This window comes from Neodiprion pinetum, chromosome 7, assembly GCF_021155775.2.
Source record: "Neodiprion pinetum isolate iyNeoPine1 chromosome 7, iyNeoPine1.2, whole genome shotgun sequence".
Classification (NCBI taxonomy): Eukaryota; Metazoa; Arthropoda; class Insecta; order Hymenoptera; family Diprionidae; genus Neodiprion; species Neodiprion pinetum.
The window spans coordinates 11,966,062-11,982,275 of record NC_060238.1 but is presented as its reverse complement, the minus strand read 5'-3'; the positions used below and the strand labels follow the sequence as shown (position 1 = coordinate 11,982,275).

At 40.1% G+C, this 16,214-nt stretch overlaps 2 protein-coding genes across 2 annotated transcripts; one reads left to right on the top strand and one right to left on the bottom strand.

Moving 5' to 3' along the window:
• The first annotated feature begins 1,567 nt into the window (after positions 1–1,567).
• On the top strand, positions 1,568–3,724 carry LOC124223665 (uncharacterized). Its single transcript, XM_069137935.1, has one exon. It carries the CDS (start codon positions 1,568–1,570, stop codon positions 3,722–3,724), a length of 2,157 nt encoding a protein of 718 aa, XP_068994036.1.
• A 697-nt stretch (positions 3,725–4,421) lies between these two features.
• On the bottom strand, positions 4,422–12,144 carry LOC138191292 (uncharacterized). Its single transcript, XM_069137934.1, has 3 exons — positions 11,534–12,144; positions 6,570–6,804; positions 4,422–4,544 (listed from the first exon to the last, which is right to left on the bottom strand). The coding sequence occupies exons 1-3, from the start codon at positions 12,142–12,144 to the stop codon at positions 4,422–4,424; spliced, it is 969 nt and encodes a 322-aa protein (XP_068994035.1).
• Positions 12,145–16,214: the final 4,070 nt, after the last annotated feature.

The following is a 16,214-nucleotide window of genomic DNA, read 5'->3' as shown; positions in this document are numbered from 1 at the left end:
TTGAGCGGGGGCTGATCACGCCTCAGCCCTTAGCGTTGCTTAATACTAACTTACAGGTACGCGCGGCGGGGGGGGGGGGGGGGGGGAGTGTGGGAGGTGACGGGGAATGTGAGGTCGGAAGGGTTGGTATTGCGAGGGGAGGGTGGTCTAGTGTGACGGGGAGTGTGAGGTAGAAAGGGTTGGTGTTGCGAGGGGAGGAGCAGATCGGCTGTAGAATGCAGGCTAACCTGGTGTCGTCGGCGTGTGTGTGTGTGTGTCTCGAGGTGTGGTGGAGTGTGGCTGGGTCTCGCTGGTTCCTGGAGTCGTCGGCGTGCGTGTAGCGGGGTGTGTCGGTGTGAGTGTGGTGGTTTCTCTCGTTCTTTCTTTCTCTCTCTCTTTCGCTCGTAGCCTAGGCTGCTCTGGTCTTGTTGCTGTCACGGCCGTGATCGTACTGCTCTTCGCGCTCGGCTCTGCCGAGCGTCGGGGGGCTTCGGTTATGTTCGGGCCTTTCCCGACGGGACAGGACTCACCCGTTCGGCTCTTCCCCGCGGGTTTGGGGTTTGTTGTGACTTGCACTCCAGGTGCAACGTCACAACATCTGTCACGAACAAAAATGAAATAATGTACAACTAGGTTTTAACAAAATTAGACATAGTGGTATAGATAATATGCAAGGATGTTTGAGCAAGTGTAGAAGAGAGGAATTACCTAGTATGGGATGACACTTCTAATTACATCGAATGCGTGTTGGTAATTAATGAATTAATAGAAACAATAAAAACGATGAAAAATAAAAACCGAAACACACTGCGTTCGCGACAAGTAGTTCCCTAGAATTCATATTTTTTGTTAATTTTGATGAAATAAAATAAAACACACAGCCGTTATAGGTTGAATCCAGAGCACATTTGCACAAGTGGAACGTCCAGTGTGTAGTGGGGGGAGGTCGATATCGAAAGTTATCAGAGCAAACGCAGAGTCAACGGGTTAAAAGGAAACCAAAATTTTTTTGTTAAGGAGGTAAAATCGAGAGCAAGCTCAGTCGGTAATGGATAATTACAATGGTCGTATCACAGAGGTGTAAATATTACTCAGATGTTCTATGTCTTGTTTCCGGTTGACAGAATTGGGATGTGCAACAATATTGCACATTTCTAACAATAGCCTATTATAATACAACGGTTCAACGTCAATAATGCTGGCTTGAGAATAATTGAAGGAGTGGTCGAAATCGATAGCATGTCTCGTCAGTGCAGTATAATTATCCTCGTGTTCATGGATATTGCGTTTATGGGAAGACTTTCTCTTGCATATGGGAAGACTTTGGCGGGGAAGCTGCGACGTGAGGCCACCATACCCGAGTCTCTGTTGAAGCTTAAAAAACCACCGCATCTTTCTTCTAAGCTGCAAGAAACCATCGATTTTACCTACCCATTTGAAATTCCCTAAGCTTATCTCAAACGGTATTAGTTTTGAACTGTCTGAGTCGCGTACTGTTTACCAACATGATGTACACAAATTTCAAAGGTCGTTACTTAATCTCGAGATCAGTGACGCTCACGCGACCATCATCAAATATTAAAATATTATGTTGTCGCTTGAGAACGATATTTTAATTGAATTACCTGTTGAAGTGTCAAAAAAATTCTTCGACACACAACACCTGAAATTGGAACCGGCTTTCAATGCTGACAAGGCGGCTAACATCAACAAGTTAGCTAATCTGATTAATAACAAGAAACGTCCCACTTCTAATCCAATTGACTCGACCTTTGAAAATTGGACTGTGAACCTTAGCAATACGGAAATTCCTGTCAATGTTACTGACGTGCTAAAAATGGGACCCAAATATGGCATTCCTTTCAAGCCTCACTGCGTCCCAACCAACAAACTTATCTCTGATTTCGAATCAAAGATTTCCTTCATTCCTTCTGATCGCCGTAATACGGCCCGCCAAGATTTTACCAACACCATAAAAAAGTTCATCAACACCCCTTCTTCCCTTCACGCTGACAAGAATATCCTTCATAAAATTAAAGAAACTAAGATCTTTCAAAATAACAACCAGGACTTACTTTTCTTGAAGGCAGACAAGAGAAACACGACTGTTGTGATGAACAAACAAATGTACGAGGATAAAATGTTGCAACAACTCTCCAACAACAACTCTTACAAAGTTGTTAGATACGATCTTACCTGTACCTTGCAACAGGAAGTCAAAAAACTAACAACGGATTGGTCTCAAAGCAAACTCATCTCTGATCAACTTAGACGTCAAATCGCAAAAACTGATTGCCTACCACCTGGAGCCTACGGGCTACCAAAAATTCACAAACCGGATACACCGGTTAGAATCATAGTTTCGTTCACTGATAGTCCGACTATCAATCTGGCTCGCTTCCTCAGTCAATGTATAGGTAACAACATCGTACCTCCCTTGTCACGTGTAAGAGATAGTTTTGCTCTGGTTAATGCTATTAGGGACTTTCGTCTCCCACCTGATCATATTTTAGTTTCGCTGGATGTTGTGTCTTTGTTTACAAATGTTCCACAAGATCTTGCAATCAACGCTGTTAAACAGCGTTCGCATCAGTTGGTGGACAAAATTCCGGCCCCACTTAACGAACTCTCAAAAGCATTGCACACATGTTTTAAGGCTGGCATATTCAAATTTAATCAGAACATATATGCTCAAACTTATGGTTTACCGATGGGCTCACCGCTCTCTCCAATTTTGTCGCATTTGGTTTTGGATGATCTTGAACAATATTGTCTCAACAAACTGGACTTCAAGCCTTCATTCTATTTCAGATATGTAGATGACATAATTACAGCTGTCCCTTCGGATAAAGTTGCAGAAATGCTATCTGTCTTCCACAGTTCTTATCCGAGACTACAATTTACCTCTGAATTAGAGTCTAATCACCGAATTAGCTTTTTAGATGTCCTGATCATCAATGATAACCAGCTCATCAAAACTGATTGGTATCATAAGGCTACTTGGTCACAAAGGTATTTAAATTACCATTCTCACCATCCCAGATCCTACAAAATTGGAACGATTAATTGCTTGGTTGACAGAGCGATCCTACTCTCAAGTATGGAATTTCATAACAAAAATTTGTCCTTGATTCAGCAGGTATTAAGTAAAAATGACTATCCACCTCGCCTGCTCAACAAACATATTCGGTTCAAATACGATTCCATCTTGTCATCGACCAGCCCTAACAATAATATCGATGCAACTACTGCACAAACCAATCAAAAAAACTATATTTCCATCCCATACGTTGCGGGGTTGTTTGAGTCACTCAACAGAACATTCTTTAAGTACAAAATTCAATTTGTGGGTGAATGTGCACATGATCTATCCTCGATGTTTGATTCGGGTGAGGACCCCTTACCCCCGGGTATGCGCTCTGGTGTAGTTTACAAAATACCCTGCAACCAATGCAACATGTCCTACATAGGCCAAACTAGTAGGCAACTACACACCAGGATAACCGAGCATAAACGCAATATCCATGAACACGAGGATAATTATACTGCACTGACGAGACATGTCATCGATTTCGACCACTCCTTCAATTATTCTCAAGCCAGCATTATTGACGTTGAACCGTTGTATTATAATACGCTATTGTTAGAAATGTGCAATATTGTTGCACATCCCAATTCCGTCAACCGAAAACAAGATATAGAACATCTAAGTAATATTTACACCTCTGTGATACGACCATTGTAATTATCCATTACCGACTGAGCTTGCTCTCGATTTTACCTCCTTAACAAAATTTTGATTTCCTTCCAACCCGTTGACTCTGCGTTTATTCTGATAACTATCGACATCGACCTCCCCCTCACTACACATTGGACGTTCCACTTGTGCAAATGTGCTCTGGATTCAACCTATAACGGCTGTGTGTTTTATTTTATTTCATCAAAATTAACAACAAATATGAATTCTAGGGAACTACGTGTCGCAAACGCAGTGTGTTTCGGTTTTTGTTTTTTATTGTTTTTATTGTTTCTATTCATTCATTAATTAATGGGAAGTGTCATCCCATACTAGGTAATTCCTCTATTTTATACTTGCTTAAACATCCTTGCATATTATCTATACCACTATGTCTAATTTTTTTAAAACCTAGTTGTACATTATTTTATTTTTGTTCGTGACAGATGTTTAAATAAATTGTTCTGAGGAGGGCCCCCATCAGGGCCGAAACGTAAACACTATGAAAAGTGTTTTGAGTTGTGACCTTCATATCCAAGATTAACATTAATCAACAAATCATCAAGGTCAAGATAAATCGTCTTGATCAGTATTTGTCGTCCTTCGTAGAGCAGAATCAGAGACTGGGACTTCTGGATCCCTTTCTTCCTTTTATCTTACAGATCTGCGATTCATGAGACGACGAAGCAGACGCCAGCCCTCATGCTTACTGGAGGAAATCTTCCACTTCCGTCAGATTTAGAGAAAGGCCCTTTTCCTGTGCAAAGACAGCATCAAACAGATTATGCCTTTTTATCACAACAACGTTTAGAAGAAATTCATCACGTTCCTAGGAGTAGAATTTCTATGGCTTCAGATAAATTAAAAACTCGTTATGATATTCGAGCCAGAGTTTTAAAATTCAATCCTGGAGATTCTGTCTGGCTCTTTCAACCCCGAAGACAGAAAGGATGATGTCCAAAACTACAAAGAAATTCGAAGGCCCTTACTTAGTGGTTAATCGGATAAATGATGTTGTTTATAGAAACCGAAGATCTCCTCATTCGCGTCAGAAAGTGGTACACTTGGATCGTCTTGCTTTATTTGAAGAAGATCAACCTGGAACAGTCTCTTCAAGACCAAGAACATCCTTCGAGGTTAGATCTTCAGACGTACACCTTCGACGACTGTGATCGACTTGACCTTCTTCACAGTCGGTCATCGATTGGGAGAAGAATCTGCCTTTTGGAATTCATTTGAGTAAAACTCGATCACTTACGATCATTATTGAAGGGAATATCGGATGCGGAAAAATAACTTTCACCAAGAGGTTTTTAGCAGATCGCCAGGTCTGTACACTTCTAGAACTTCTTGACGAATATCGAGACGTAGCTGGAATTAATCTCTTAAATTTGATGTATCAGGACGCAGATCGTTATTGCTATTATTTTCAGCATTTCGCTCAGATGGTTATATTGGATAGACATCTTCAGACGACTTCATTGACTGTAAAGGTGATGGAAAGATCGATATTCAGTAGCAATTGTTTCGTAGAAGCTCGTCGAAGGTTAGGTAATTTTCGCGACTTCGAATCTCATTTATTGATGAAAAATTTCGATCTTCTCATTCGCTCGTCTGAGCTCAGAGTAGATTTGATTGTTCATTTGCGAGTTTCCCCCGAAACTTGTTTTGCTTGAGTAAGTTCCCGTTCTCGTGGGGAGGAATCGAGCATTTCTTCAGAGCTACTCAGAATTATTCATGAGGTTCATGAAGATTGGCTAGTAAAACAAACCTTTTCTCATTTATCGGCTCCTGTTTTGGTTATCAATGCAGAATCCACAGCCGATCAAGTTTATTCTAGCTTCTGTCTTGCAAGGACACACGGACAAAGTTAAACCTCTGAATTTAATTTTTATTCAGAAAAATTTTTTAAATCAAATATTTACATTCACATAAATATTTAAACTAAGTGATTGGGAAATAAAAGGTAGTTTCAATAATTGTTTTTAGTTCAGCTTTCACATCCTCGCATTTCTGACATCCTTCGGTTCGCTTCTCGATAAAGATTAAACTTTCTTTGCAACCTCTACAAGACGTGTTATCCTTAAGAAAGGTCACATTTAGGTCTACTTCATCACACAGATGTTCGGGACTGGAATTTTTAAAGATTTCCAAAAATTAAAAAAAAAAAAAAAAATTAATCAATAAGGAAGGGTCGTTTCTTGTGTTTGTTTTTCATTTACCTGTGGGTGAAACATGATGAGCAGAGGAAACCAATTCTTCCTTTTTCAATTTTTCCTTCGAAAAACCCGCAAGAAAACTCTTTCCATTTTTCTCGAAATTTGCTCTCCAACTCTTCCTCCAATAAGTTTCTGAAACTTGAAAAATCGAAAGTTTGAGCCAAAATTCCGGCGTTAATCGAATTATGAATTTGGGACATGTTTCTTCTAATAAAGATAACTCGATAATGATTTGTTATTTCTGGGTTATTAATCAACTCAAAATTTGTTTTCTTCGGTTGTTTTTTTCTAGAACCTTCTTCTCTGGAATCGAGTTTTGTGTCGGATAGGCTTTGGTTTCTTTTGAAATGTGAATAGAGCCACGATTATTTTTCGAGGTCAATGAGCGATTGCTTAATTTTCACATTTTATTAACCTTGAGTGTCAGTTTTGGTGTGCACTTTTTCAGGTTATTTGACACAGCCTTTTCCTTCCAATCTTTCCCGATTCCTGAGGATTACTGGTGGCCTTATTTTGAAGAGATACACAAAAATGATTCAGATAATATCGCTTCTTTTGAATACATATTCAATTTATTTTATTCGTGCATTTTCCCAAATTTACTGAGTGAATTTAGTTATTATATCACCACTCACATTTGTCCTCTCAAACTCTATGGTGTGCTGTTTCTGAAGAAGACTAGGATCAGTCACCCATCTATTTCCCTGTTTGCTGTGTGAATTTTCAAAAAGGAATCTGCCTTTATCCTGTTTGGTCCTGGAATTTTTGGTTCCTGCCTCGATGTTTTCACCCGAACCTGTTTCGTTCGAACAATCCTTGATGAAGAGGATTCGATTTCTTTTCGACATCGATCTGGACCGTTGCTGATGACTTCAAATTCATGAAGCTACATAACACTTAACAACACTTACCGTTATAAAACAAGGCACATAAATTTTTGAAATTATCTAACGCTCAAATATCTGCTCAAGGCTTTCTGTGATTTACCTTGAGACTGTGGGCAAATGCCACATAGTAAAAAAGGGAGTCTTTGAATTTTTAGAGCCACAGCTCCAACTCACCTTAAGCACTGACTGCTAGATCACTTTTATAATTGTTTCATCTTTTCCTAATCGGGACGACTCTTTTTCTCTGGGGGGAGTAGTGTTACAAAGGGTAAAATCACCCGTTTTGCCCCTTTTTAATGATCTAGTAGTCATCATAGATAAAAGACGTTTATAAACCTCTCATGTCTTTCAAAAGAATAAGGTTGCTGCGTCAACCAACATTGGTTTAAAAACAGTCTTGTTTCAAACTTAAAACGAGAAACACATATCTTGCAATTACAGCTTTTTTACGACATTTTATTTACGCCTTTGATTTTAGCTTGATAATCAAACTCACGGATCCATATTTATTTCCGTAACGTCTAAGGACGTTACAATATATATATGGGTCATTCCATGTCAATTCGACCAATCGCTGGAATCGACCACCTCGATTAGGCCGAATTTTAGTCAGGAGTCTTCTTTTATCCTATTACGAAGTTCTGCCGAAGGAAAAAAATTTGAGAAATTTTCCTCAAAAGATATAAAGAATTCAAAATTTCACAATTTTTCGTATTTTTAAACTTATATTTTAAATATCTTGAAAAGTATTGCAAATTAATGAATGATCAATGGTTAATTCCAAACAGGAAACTTAGGGCTGTGAAAAGAAAAAATCTCGAAAAAAAATTTTGAAATTTTGTGAAATTTTGAATTTTTAAAAGTTCTCAAAATTGACGCTCAACAATAAATTTTTGAGTCAAATTTTTTTGTATATTACCTTGAACCAATCTTTAGAGATCCTGAAATTTTTGAAACAGTATTTTTTGATTTTTCCAAAATATGAATTTTTGTATTCTATTAAAAAAATTATTTTCTTGCAGAAGGTTTTTTCTCATTTTTATTTCAAATGTGTTTAGTAAATCGTGTGAGTTTGTAATTTTGAACCATTAAAACTTTATTTAGGGGCATAATGATGAGCAATAAAAACATTGATGATATTTTAGTGATCAATTTGGAAATCATACTCTTTGAGAAGATGACTGTGACACCTGTAATATCATTTGATGTTAATAGTAATGAATAGAAGTGGTGACATCTTTGGATCAACGTATGAACCTCTGAATATAAACGAAGTTAATCTTTCAAACTTCCAATAATAAAAGAGTTATCATTCACAATAACAGTTCAAAAAAATTTCTCTTCAAATCCTGGACTGACAATAATTATTTAATCAAGACTTAAATTGGAGGCTATTATTTACCCAATATTTTAAGTGAGGAACTATTAAAAAATGAGTGATAGAAAGTACAAAATGTTCAATTGGATTATTCAAAAACGAAACATGTTCTGAGGAAAAATTTATAAATTGTAAAAATTTTTCTGATGAAGATCGGATTGCTCTAACTTTGAGAAGTGGTACAGACGTTAGTTTTATTTGTTCTAAACATGACAAACGGTATCGTATTAATTATACTTCAAACCAGAAAGCTTGTGCTGATCCCTCCAAATTTCATGACAGTACAGTTTGTAGATCTTCAAAACCAGTTAGTTTTAAGTTGTTTTAACAGTGTAAGGGTAGTGTACCTTCTGTTATACCCGGAAGTAAGCTATGTATTTCATGTACAAAGCAAGTTTATAGCAAATTACCAAAACCTCAAAGTAAAGTTTAAACATTTGAACAGACTGTTGTCCAATCATCGAAACTATCTCAAACACCGGACCAAAAAGGAACTCCACTACTCACTCAAAACTTCATGAAAGAAAAAATGTCTTCTAATTTATCTGAAAATCTGCAGTTATCACATGTTACGACTTCAACATCTGAAATATGCAGCTCAACCAGTGAAACTTTTACACCTACTGAAATGCATCTCGATCGCCTCAATTTCCCTGCCAAAATCTTCAATTTGTCTCCTATTAAAAGGAAAGATCTAGATCGATCACATACATATGCTGAACGGAAATATCATGATATAACATCAAAACTGGAATCATACTTTGAACATCTTGTAAGAAACGATTCTGATAGTATGAGGAATAAACAATTGAACATTGACGATAATCCTGCATTAACTGGAAAAAAAAATGATAATGCAGTTGAAAGAAAAATATAATAACTGCATGAAAGCAAGTGGAAAATTACAGAGTTTATCTTTTTCTCTTTCAAGTTGGTCAACAAAGAAAATTGTCAAAATTTTCGAAGCATCTACATACATGGAGAGAAAAGTAAAACAAAAAGTGAATGAAGACGGTATTTTATTCACTCCACAAATAAACAAAGGTCACTCTTTATCAAAAAGTACTTAAGAAAAAATTCAACAATCTTATCGAAACCAAGATGTAAGTAGAAAGTTAGTGGTATAGCAATGGGGGTTCTACTTACAGATTCCTGTTACCGACACTTACTGACATTCTCCCCAGACTCAAACCCTTTTCCGCGATGACGTCACAGTCTGCCGCACCGACTCGAGGTCAAAACCATGCAACCTTACCGACAGTTGTATCGGTCGACGGTGAAATTCGCACTGCTTTATCAACAATTCTTATCGGCCGAAGGTCAAAATCGAGCTGTTCTACCGACAATCTTACCGACCGAAGGTCAAAGTCTTTATGCAGTGCTCGTCTGCCAACGGTAGAGGGTGCAGCGGGGGCGAGAACTTTTTTACCGTCCCGCATTCTTTTCCCACGATAGGACTGCTCATGTGTGACATTGACCACTCCAAATTCCTTTCCCACGGTAGGACTGCTGATGTGTCACATCAACCACCCCCACATTCTTTTCCAACGTTATCAACCACGTGACATTCCAAAATAATTGTTCCGAAAATTGTTTTTTATCCACTCGGATATCGCTGATGTGTAACATCAACACCTTACATTCCTTTCCCACGTTATCAACCACGGGACATTCCAAAATTGATGGTTCTGAGAATTGTTTTTCACTTACTCGGATGCCTGTTTGACATCAACCACGTGACATTCTTTTTGGCTTGTAACTGTCATGTGAACTCAACGATGAATTTTGAACGGGTTCGGTCAAGACCAGAGTGCAAGGTCGACCGATAGCCGCGGTACATTCAGAGCCATGCATCTGCGGTGTTGGGTGACTATCGCTCTAAGAATGCGAAACATAACTCGGTTTGAGTACAGCTCGGTCAGGGATGGAGAGCAAGGTTGAATTTTACATAAGCTTCGTATTGAAAAAAATTCTCTCTTGAGAGCAAAGGTGAAGGTGAAGGTTTAAGATTACTTCACGAATATTCTTCAAAAAACAGTTTTATTGAGTAGAATTCTTAGGGTACAGATGACAATTACTTCACAACGATAGTACAATAATTCTATTCAACAGTATCATAACCAGAATGATATATTCGCCAGAAATGCGGGACCGTTCTTCGAGATGCTTCTGCGCAGTAACACAAATCGTACACCCTCGCTATCCGAACGGTATGATGATTTTGTAGCCAATTTTGAAGTATCAAAACGTTTTGTGCTGCACAAATTGCGTTAGGTATTGTATGAACGTCGCATCGCAGAGACACAGCTAAAGCTTTTTGCAAGGTTTAAAGCGACGGACAGTCATATTCCAGGATGTCGATGATTCGAACCTTCGGGAAAATTTTCAGCAACCAATCTCGTTTTTCATCTCCTTTTACGTACACGGTTTTAGCTTTGCACAGCCTGTCTTTAATGGTCCACTCAACTTCCTCGAACGGTATGGCTCCGAGGTGAACCGCAAAAATCGCGTTCTAACCAAGAATTTTGGCTTTTGTATTTGATGTCCAGACAATCCCTTTCGTGAGGTGGCTTGAAGAAAAACATTGATGGAAATGCTCCCGAGTAGATTGAAATTGTAGCCAATTCTTTCAATGTGAAGGTATTGTTGAAAGGTCTACGAAAGCCTTGTATATCAACGATGAGCTCCATCTTTGAACTGTGTTAAATGGTGGGAACGGGTCAGCTTTTATACCAACTTTTTGACCACACCACTGAGCGGGTTGTATCCGACAATACGATCGTGAACAATCAAGCGGTACGCCAATGTTTCAGCAGATAAGTTGGCTTCAGCTTCAAATTCAAGACGGATGTCGACAGGTCCGTACTTCAAAGATTCGTTTTGTTTTGAACAGTCGATAACGAATCAGGGGACGTCTCGAAGGAATTCACTCTTTGTCAGCAACGGCTCGGGGTTTTTGTCGTAGTAGGTAGCTTGGAAGTTTGCGTACATTTCGTACAGGAGCGCGTACAGATTATGACTCATGTTGAGGTTCAGGTTACCGTACGGATAAGATTGAGAGTTTAAAAATAGCTTGACGTCCGTGATATTCCGATGATCGAAATGACTTGCGTTCTTGCCGGTCTTGTTCTTTCTACTTGTTTGGAGACCCAAAATGACGTACCGAGATTTTTCAAGCTGAGTGGAAGTATTCACAGTCCAAACGTGTTTCGATGTTGTGGGAAGTAAGGGATATTCGTACAATTCCCAACTGCGGAAGCTCATCGAAATAGGCGGATCTCTCTGAATAAAATTTAGTAGGTCAACTTTTTTCTGATCCGCGAGTTTCAAGTACGGTATTAGCCGTTTCACCGCATTGATCGTGATTTTGAATTCCTCCTCATGAGTCTGCATGATTGCGTTGACGTCAGTTTTTGATCCCGTCAGAATTAACTCATGTTCAGCGTTGACAACGATCTTGCGGTAGTCTTCGGTGAAACCCAGTATCATGCTGAGCGGTATCAGTACGTCAAAATTACCCTCGGCATCGGTTGCTTTTTTCCTCTTTTCTACATCAAGCCATCCAGTGTTCTCCATCAGACAAGTCTGACCAGGGTGCAGGGAAGCGTAACCCTTCATGAGACTTGTCAAGCCAACGTTCTTGCTTCTATCAATCTCAACTGCATTAATTTCGCAGCGAATTCTTTCAAACACATAACAGATCGCGTTGTTCACAAGCTGTGTGTTCACAGTAGCTGTACCATCAGGTTTGAGGAGTAGTCCATGGATATGAACTGAACTATCGCTGGGTAATATGCATAAATCCTGATACTGAACGGTGATTCGAATTTCATCGCTCTTGTTGAAAGTTGACGAGGCGTAAGGCTTGTGAGCGTGAATCTCGTAATGCGCAATGGATTCGTCAAGGACGACTGGTGTTTGAATGTTTAAGATTTCTTCCTCCATGGTACGTAGCAGATGATGGAACAGCAAAATCGGATTTTGAGTTGTCGGAAATTCCTCTTCCAATAGTGGTCAGTTTTAGACCCAGAGCTATCAGGAACTCCACGTTTTGAGGTATGAACGGTTCGAGAATCGATCGATGACTGACTTGATCGGGGCATGCCGACTTACTAATATACCTACTCTTTGACAGTCTGTTATATACAATTCCCATCGTTTATTGCGATTTGATATATAGTCTTACAGTAATAACCTCTCCACAAAAATCAACCAGGTCTCCGTCTTGATCCACTAACCGAAGCTGAACGTGATCTATGGTCCTGACGGTGATCGTAAGGTAAATGACGTGCGACGGTCCTTCCACGATCTTATATCCTGGTGGGACAGTCTAGAAAAACTCGTGAATAGTGTGTACTTTGTGTCCATTGACCCAGGCGCCCATCGTCATGCTACATTCGACTTGCAACGCTTTGACCTTGAGTATAGCTACAGGCACGTCTGATTCGTAAATTTTATCGACTTCCGATACACGTGGTGTGAATCCCAAAAGTTTAGCAATGCAATCATTCGGCTCAAAGTTAATCGTGTGGTTGCATGTGATTTCGCTGCGAGATGTGTTATTGTTGGGTTTGATGGCGAGCCTGATATCTGTATTTCTTAGCACGTTTTGAAGATACTTCTCTTTGTCCTCAATCTCGTAACTGCCGGTAGGTATGGTGATCATTTTATCAGCTACGTAAATCTAATTGTGACCACCATCAAAATTGGGAATCGAATCAAAGGTTAACAATTCGACCTAGACAAGAGCATAACTTTTATCTCGAGCAATTTCGATCGGTGGGAAATATTGTGCCCCAAGAATAGAAGAAGTTCCCGAAATCGTGAACGTTAACGAATCATCCATGACTGCGAGTGGTAGACTGACTTTGATGAATCACACACCATGTTTTTATAGCTCACCACTCAGAAATTTCAGACACAAGTGTCCGCATACAAATGTATCATAATCCTAGTACCTTTCATGATTGTATTTAACACTACCAACGCCGAGGTATTTTATGAGGTCTGAGGGTGGTTGAAGTTTGCCGAAACTGTCAAAGTAATCGATATTATTGTCGCGTTTCTTGCATGCAACCCAGTGTGTTCCCAGACCGTCTTTATCGTCAAGGTTGATTATAGCTGACTCGTTTTTTTGTGGACTGTTTTCGAGCATTTCGTTTCTCATGAAAACACCGCGGAAATGCGGAACCTCAAAAATTTTTGCATATTTTAACGAGTCCCAATCAGTAAACGCTCGACGTGGTAGCATCGCGTCCAGTTTTTTGAAAGATGAAGAACAAGACCTGTTTTGTACGGATTCATATAAAGCCTTTTGCCCAACGCGATAGCTTCCATAGTTTTGTTGTGTCGCTTGCTCTCTCCCAGTTCTCGTCCAGCAGCACTTGCATCGTTCACAGCTTTCGCCATACCTGCTGCACCACCGGCTAACGCGCCTGTAGCACTAAGTCCAGCGAGAATAGGAATCAGAAACGGTAAAAAACTACCGACTTTGGAAGGTACTGGTAGGATGCAAGGTGTTCGCACTTCACATTTATCACCCGCTTCTTTAACGGCGTTCTCAGCTCCCTTTAGCGCCGATTATATAGCTACTTTTGCTTTGTGCTTGGAACCATAGAACATTTTGCAGTATTTATAATTTTTTTCAAGGTCACATTTTTTGATTTTCGATATCCCATTTCGAGTTTTGATTTTACTTTCATTGCATTAGCTGTTGCCCAAGCGGCTGCCTTCTCACTTAAATTCACGTGACTTGCGAGAACCGATCTCCAAGTTCTTTCAGCCAACACCCTGTTAGCCTCGATTTTAACTTCAAGATTTCGAGGATTCTGCGAGTAAGCAATGTCGTGGTCCTTGCAAGCTGCGTCAAGAATATTGATTCCCGGATCACCCCGCGCAAGTCTCATCGTCAATTTTGTACCAGGCCCACACTACTGATAACAAAGTACATGCAATTCGACTGGAAGGCTGTTGATGATTTTATTCACCGGACCCTTGCCACGGTGTTGCCGCCTACTGCTTCGTTCACCGCTGTACGCAATCATGTTCGTGCGTTAACTGAAGAAAAGTGCTTTAAAACGAGATATTAATAGCAAATCCGATCAGTCATTTCCGAGATGCGGTTCGAGAAACAACCTACTAAGCTTCCCGTAATGAATTTTGACAAACTTTAGGAGCAAAATGCCAAATAGCACGAACGGCATTGTGAATTTCTCCCGAATAGTGTACGTGCAATATTCTGTGGACCGTCGAATTGTGGTGAAACTAATGCGTTGCTCACACTTTCAACCCATCCCAACGGACTCAGATTTGAAAATATCGACATCTACTCGAAATCTCTCAACCAACCTAAATACCAATTGTTGAAGCAATTGTTGGACTATGTTGAGAATACGGAGTATTTTGCGTTTACCGAGCGTGAGCACGTGATTACACTGGGAGAAGCACGGCCCAACTCAATAATGATATTTGACGATGTAGCGTGCGAGAAGCAGGACAATATGCGAGCTCACTTTTGCATGGGTAGACATCACGACGTTGACTGTTTCTATCTTTGTCAGACGTACGCGCGTATTCCCAAACATCTCGTGCGCGACAACGTGAACTTACTCGTGTTATCCAAACAAGACGATATGAACCTCACACACGTATACAACGACCATGTCAACACCGACATGTCTTACACAGAGTTCAAAAGTGTGTGCTCTGCATGCAGGAACGGTGAGAAGTTCGGGTTTCTGGTGATCGACAGAGACAGTGAGCTCAACGGAGGACGATACAGGAGGGGATTCGATTCTTTTGTTAGCCTGGAGTAGAGATGAAATATAACGTTTTCGAGCGAGAGACGCAGTAGCGTGCAGACTTAGTCGCGTCAAAATGCAAAGCTCTGAAATTTCCAAGCAAAAAGATGTCCTACATCAGATCGCTCAAGTAAGTGCTGCGATTCGACGAAAACACAGATTGCTCAAGTCGAGCAAGTAATCTACGACTCTGAAATTAAGTGACGTTTTCAAACCAGTAGTGACTCCGCTGCAAGAACTGGTGAATGGTACGAAAAATTTTGATCCTGTGAAACAAAAGGTGGAAGAAATTGAAGATGAAATAAAGCAGATGAGAAATGAAACGAAAATGGAACTGTCTCGGAAATGGACGATTCCTTTGCTTCGGCAGGAGATGACACAAACGTAGAAACACCGGTCGAGAAAATCGAGGATGAGTATTTTGCACTGATGAGAGATGCGAAGACAAAAGGTGAATTGGACAACGTGTACGGTGTATGCAACCTCTCTGACGGACTGATGATTGGTGGTTCGTTGATATCTTTTGAGAGTGACTACATTCGTATTGGCGATACGCTTTACCCGAAAATGAAGGGTTTGCTGGAACTTTTGTTCAAAAAGAAGCCCGACGGTTCTTCTGTGAGTGCCGGAGATCGGAAAAATTTTAAAAACATAATCCTCGCAACGAACGCACATAAAAAGTATTACTCATCTGATGGGGCTGTTCGAAACGATAACAGTTACAAATTTCAAAATGTCATTGTCGAATTAATGGATTATTCCCCATCACCTCGCCGAAGGAGTGAAGGTCTACTTCCGCAAGCTATGATCACTCGACAAGGTGTCGAAACGGAATACGTTTTTCAGGATGATCCAAACGAGTTAGTGGAGCGTCTTTGTTTACTCCTGGCATCTCAGGCAGCGTAAAATCGAGTCACAATAACGAAATAATCTCCATTATCAAAGAGCCACGCGAAGCAGGAATCATTTATTAGGCAGTTCCCATCGTTTTTGCATTCATTACCGAGATAAGCATTGACGTGTTTTGACGGCATCTGGATGAAAACACGGCAGCGAGCACTCGCGGTCCTCCGGGTGTCGGATTCCAAATAACAGCGATTGGGCATTACGATATATGGAACAAGAGACTGTGCAACGTCGCAGATTCCGCAGAGCCGAACAATGCTGTAACGTTAAAAATCTTGAGACGAAAATTCAACGTGCTACAGAAATAAA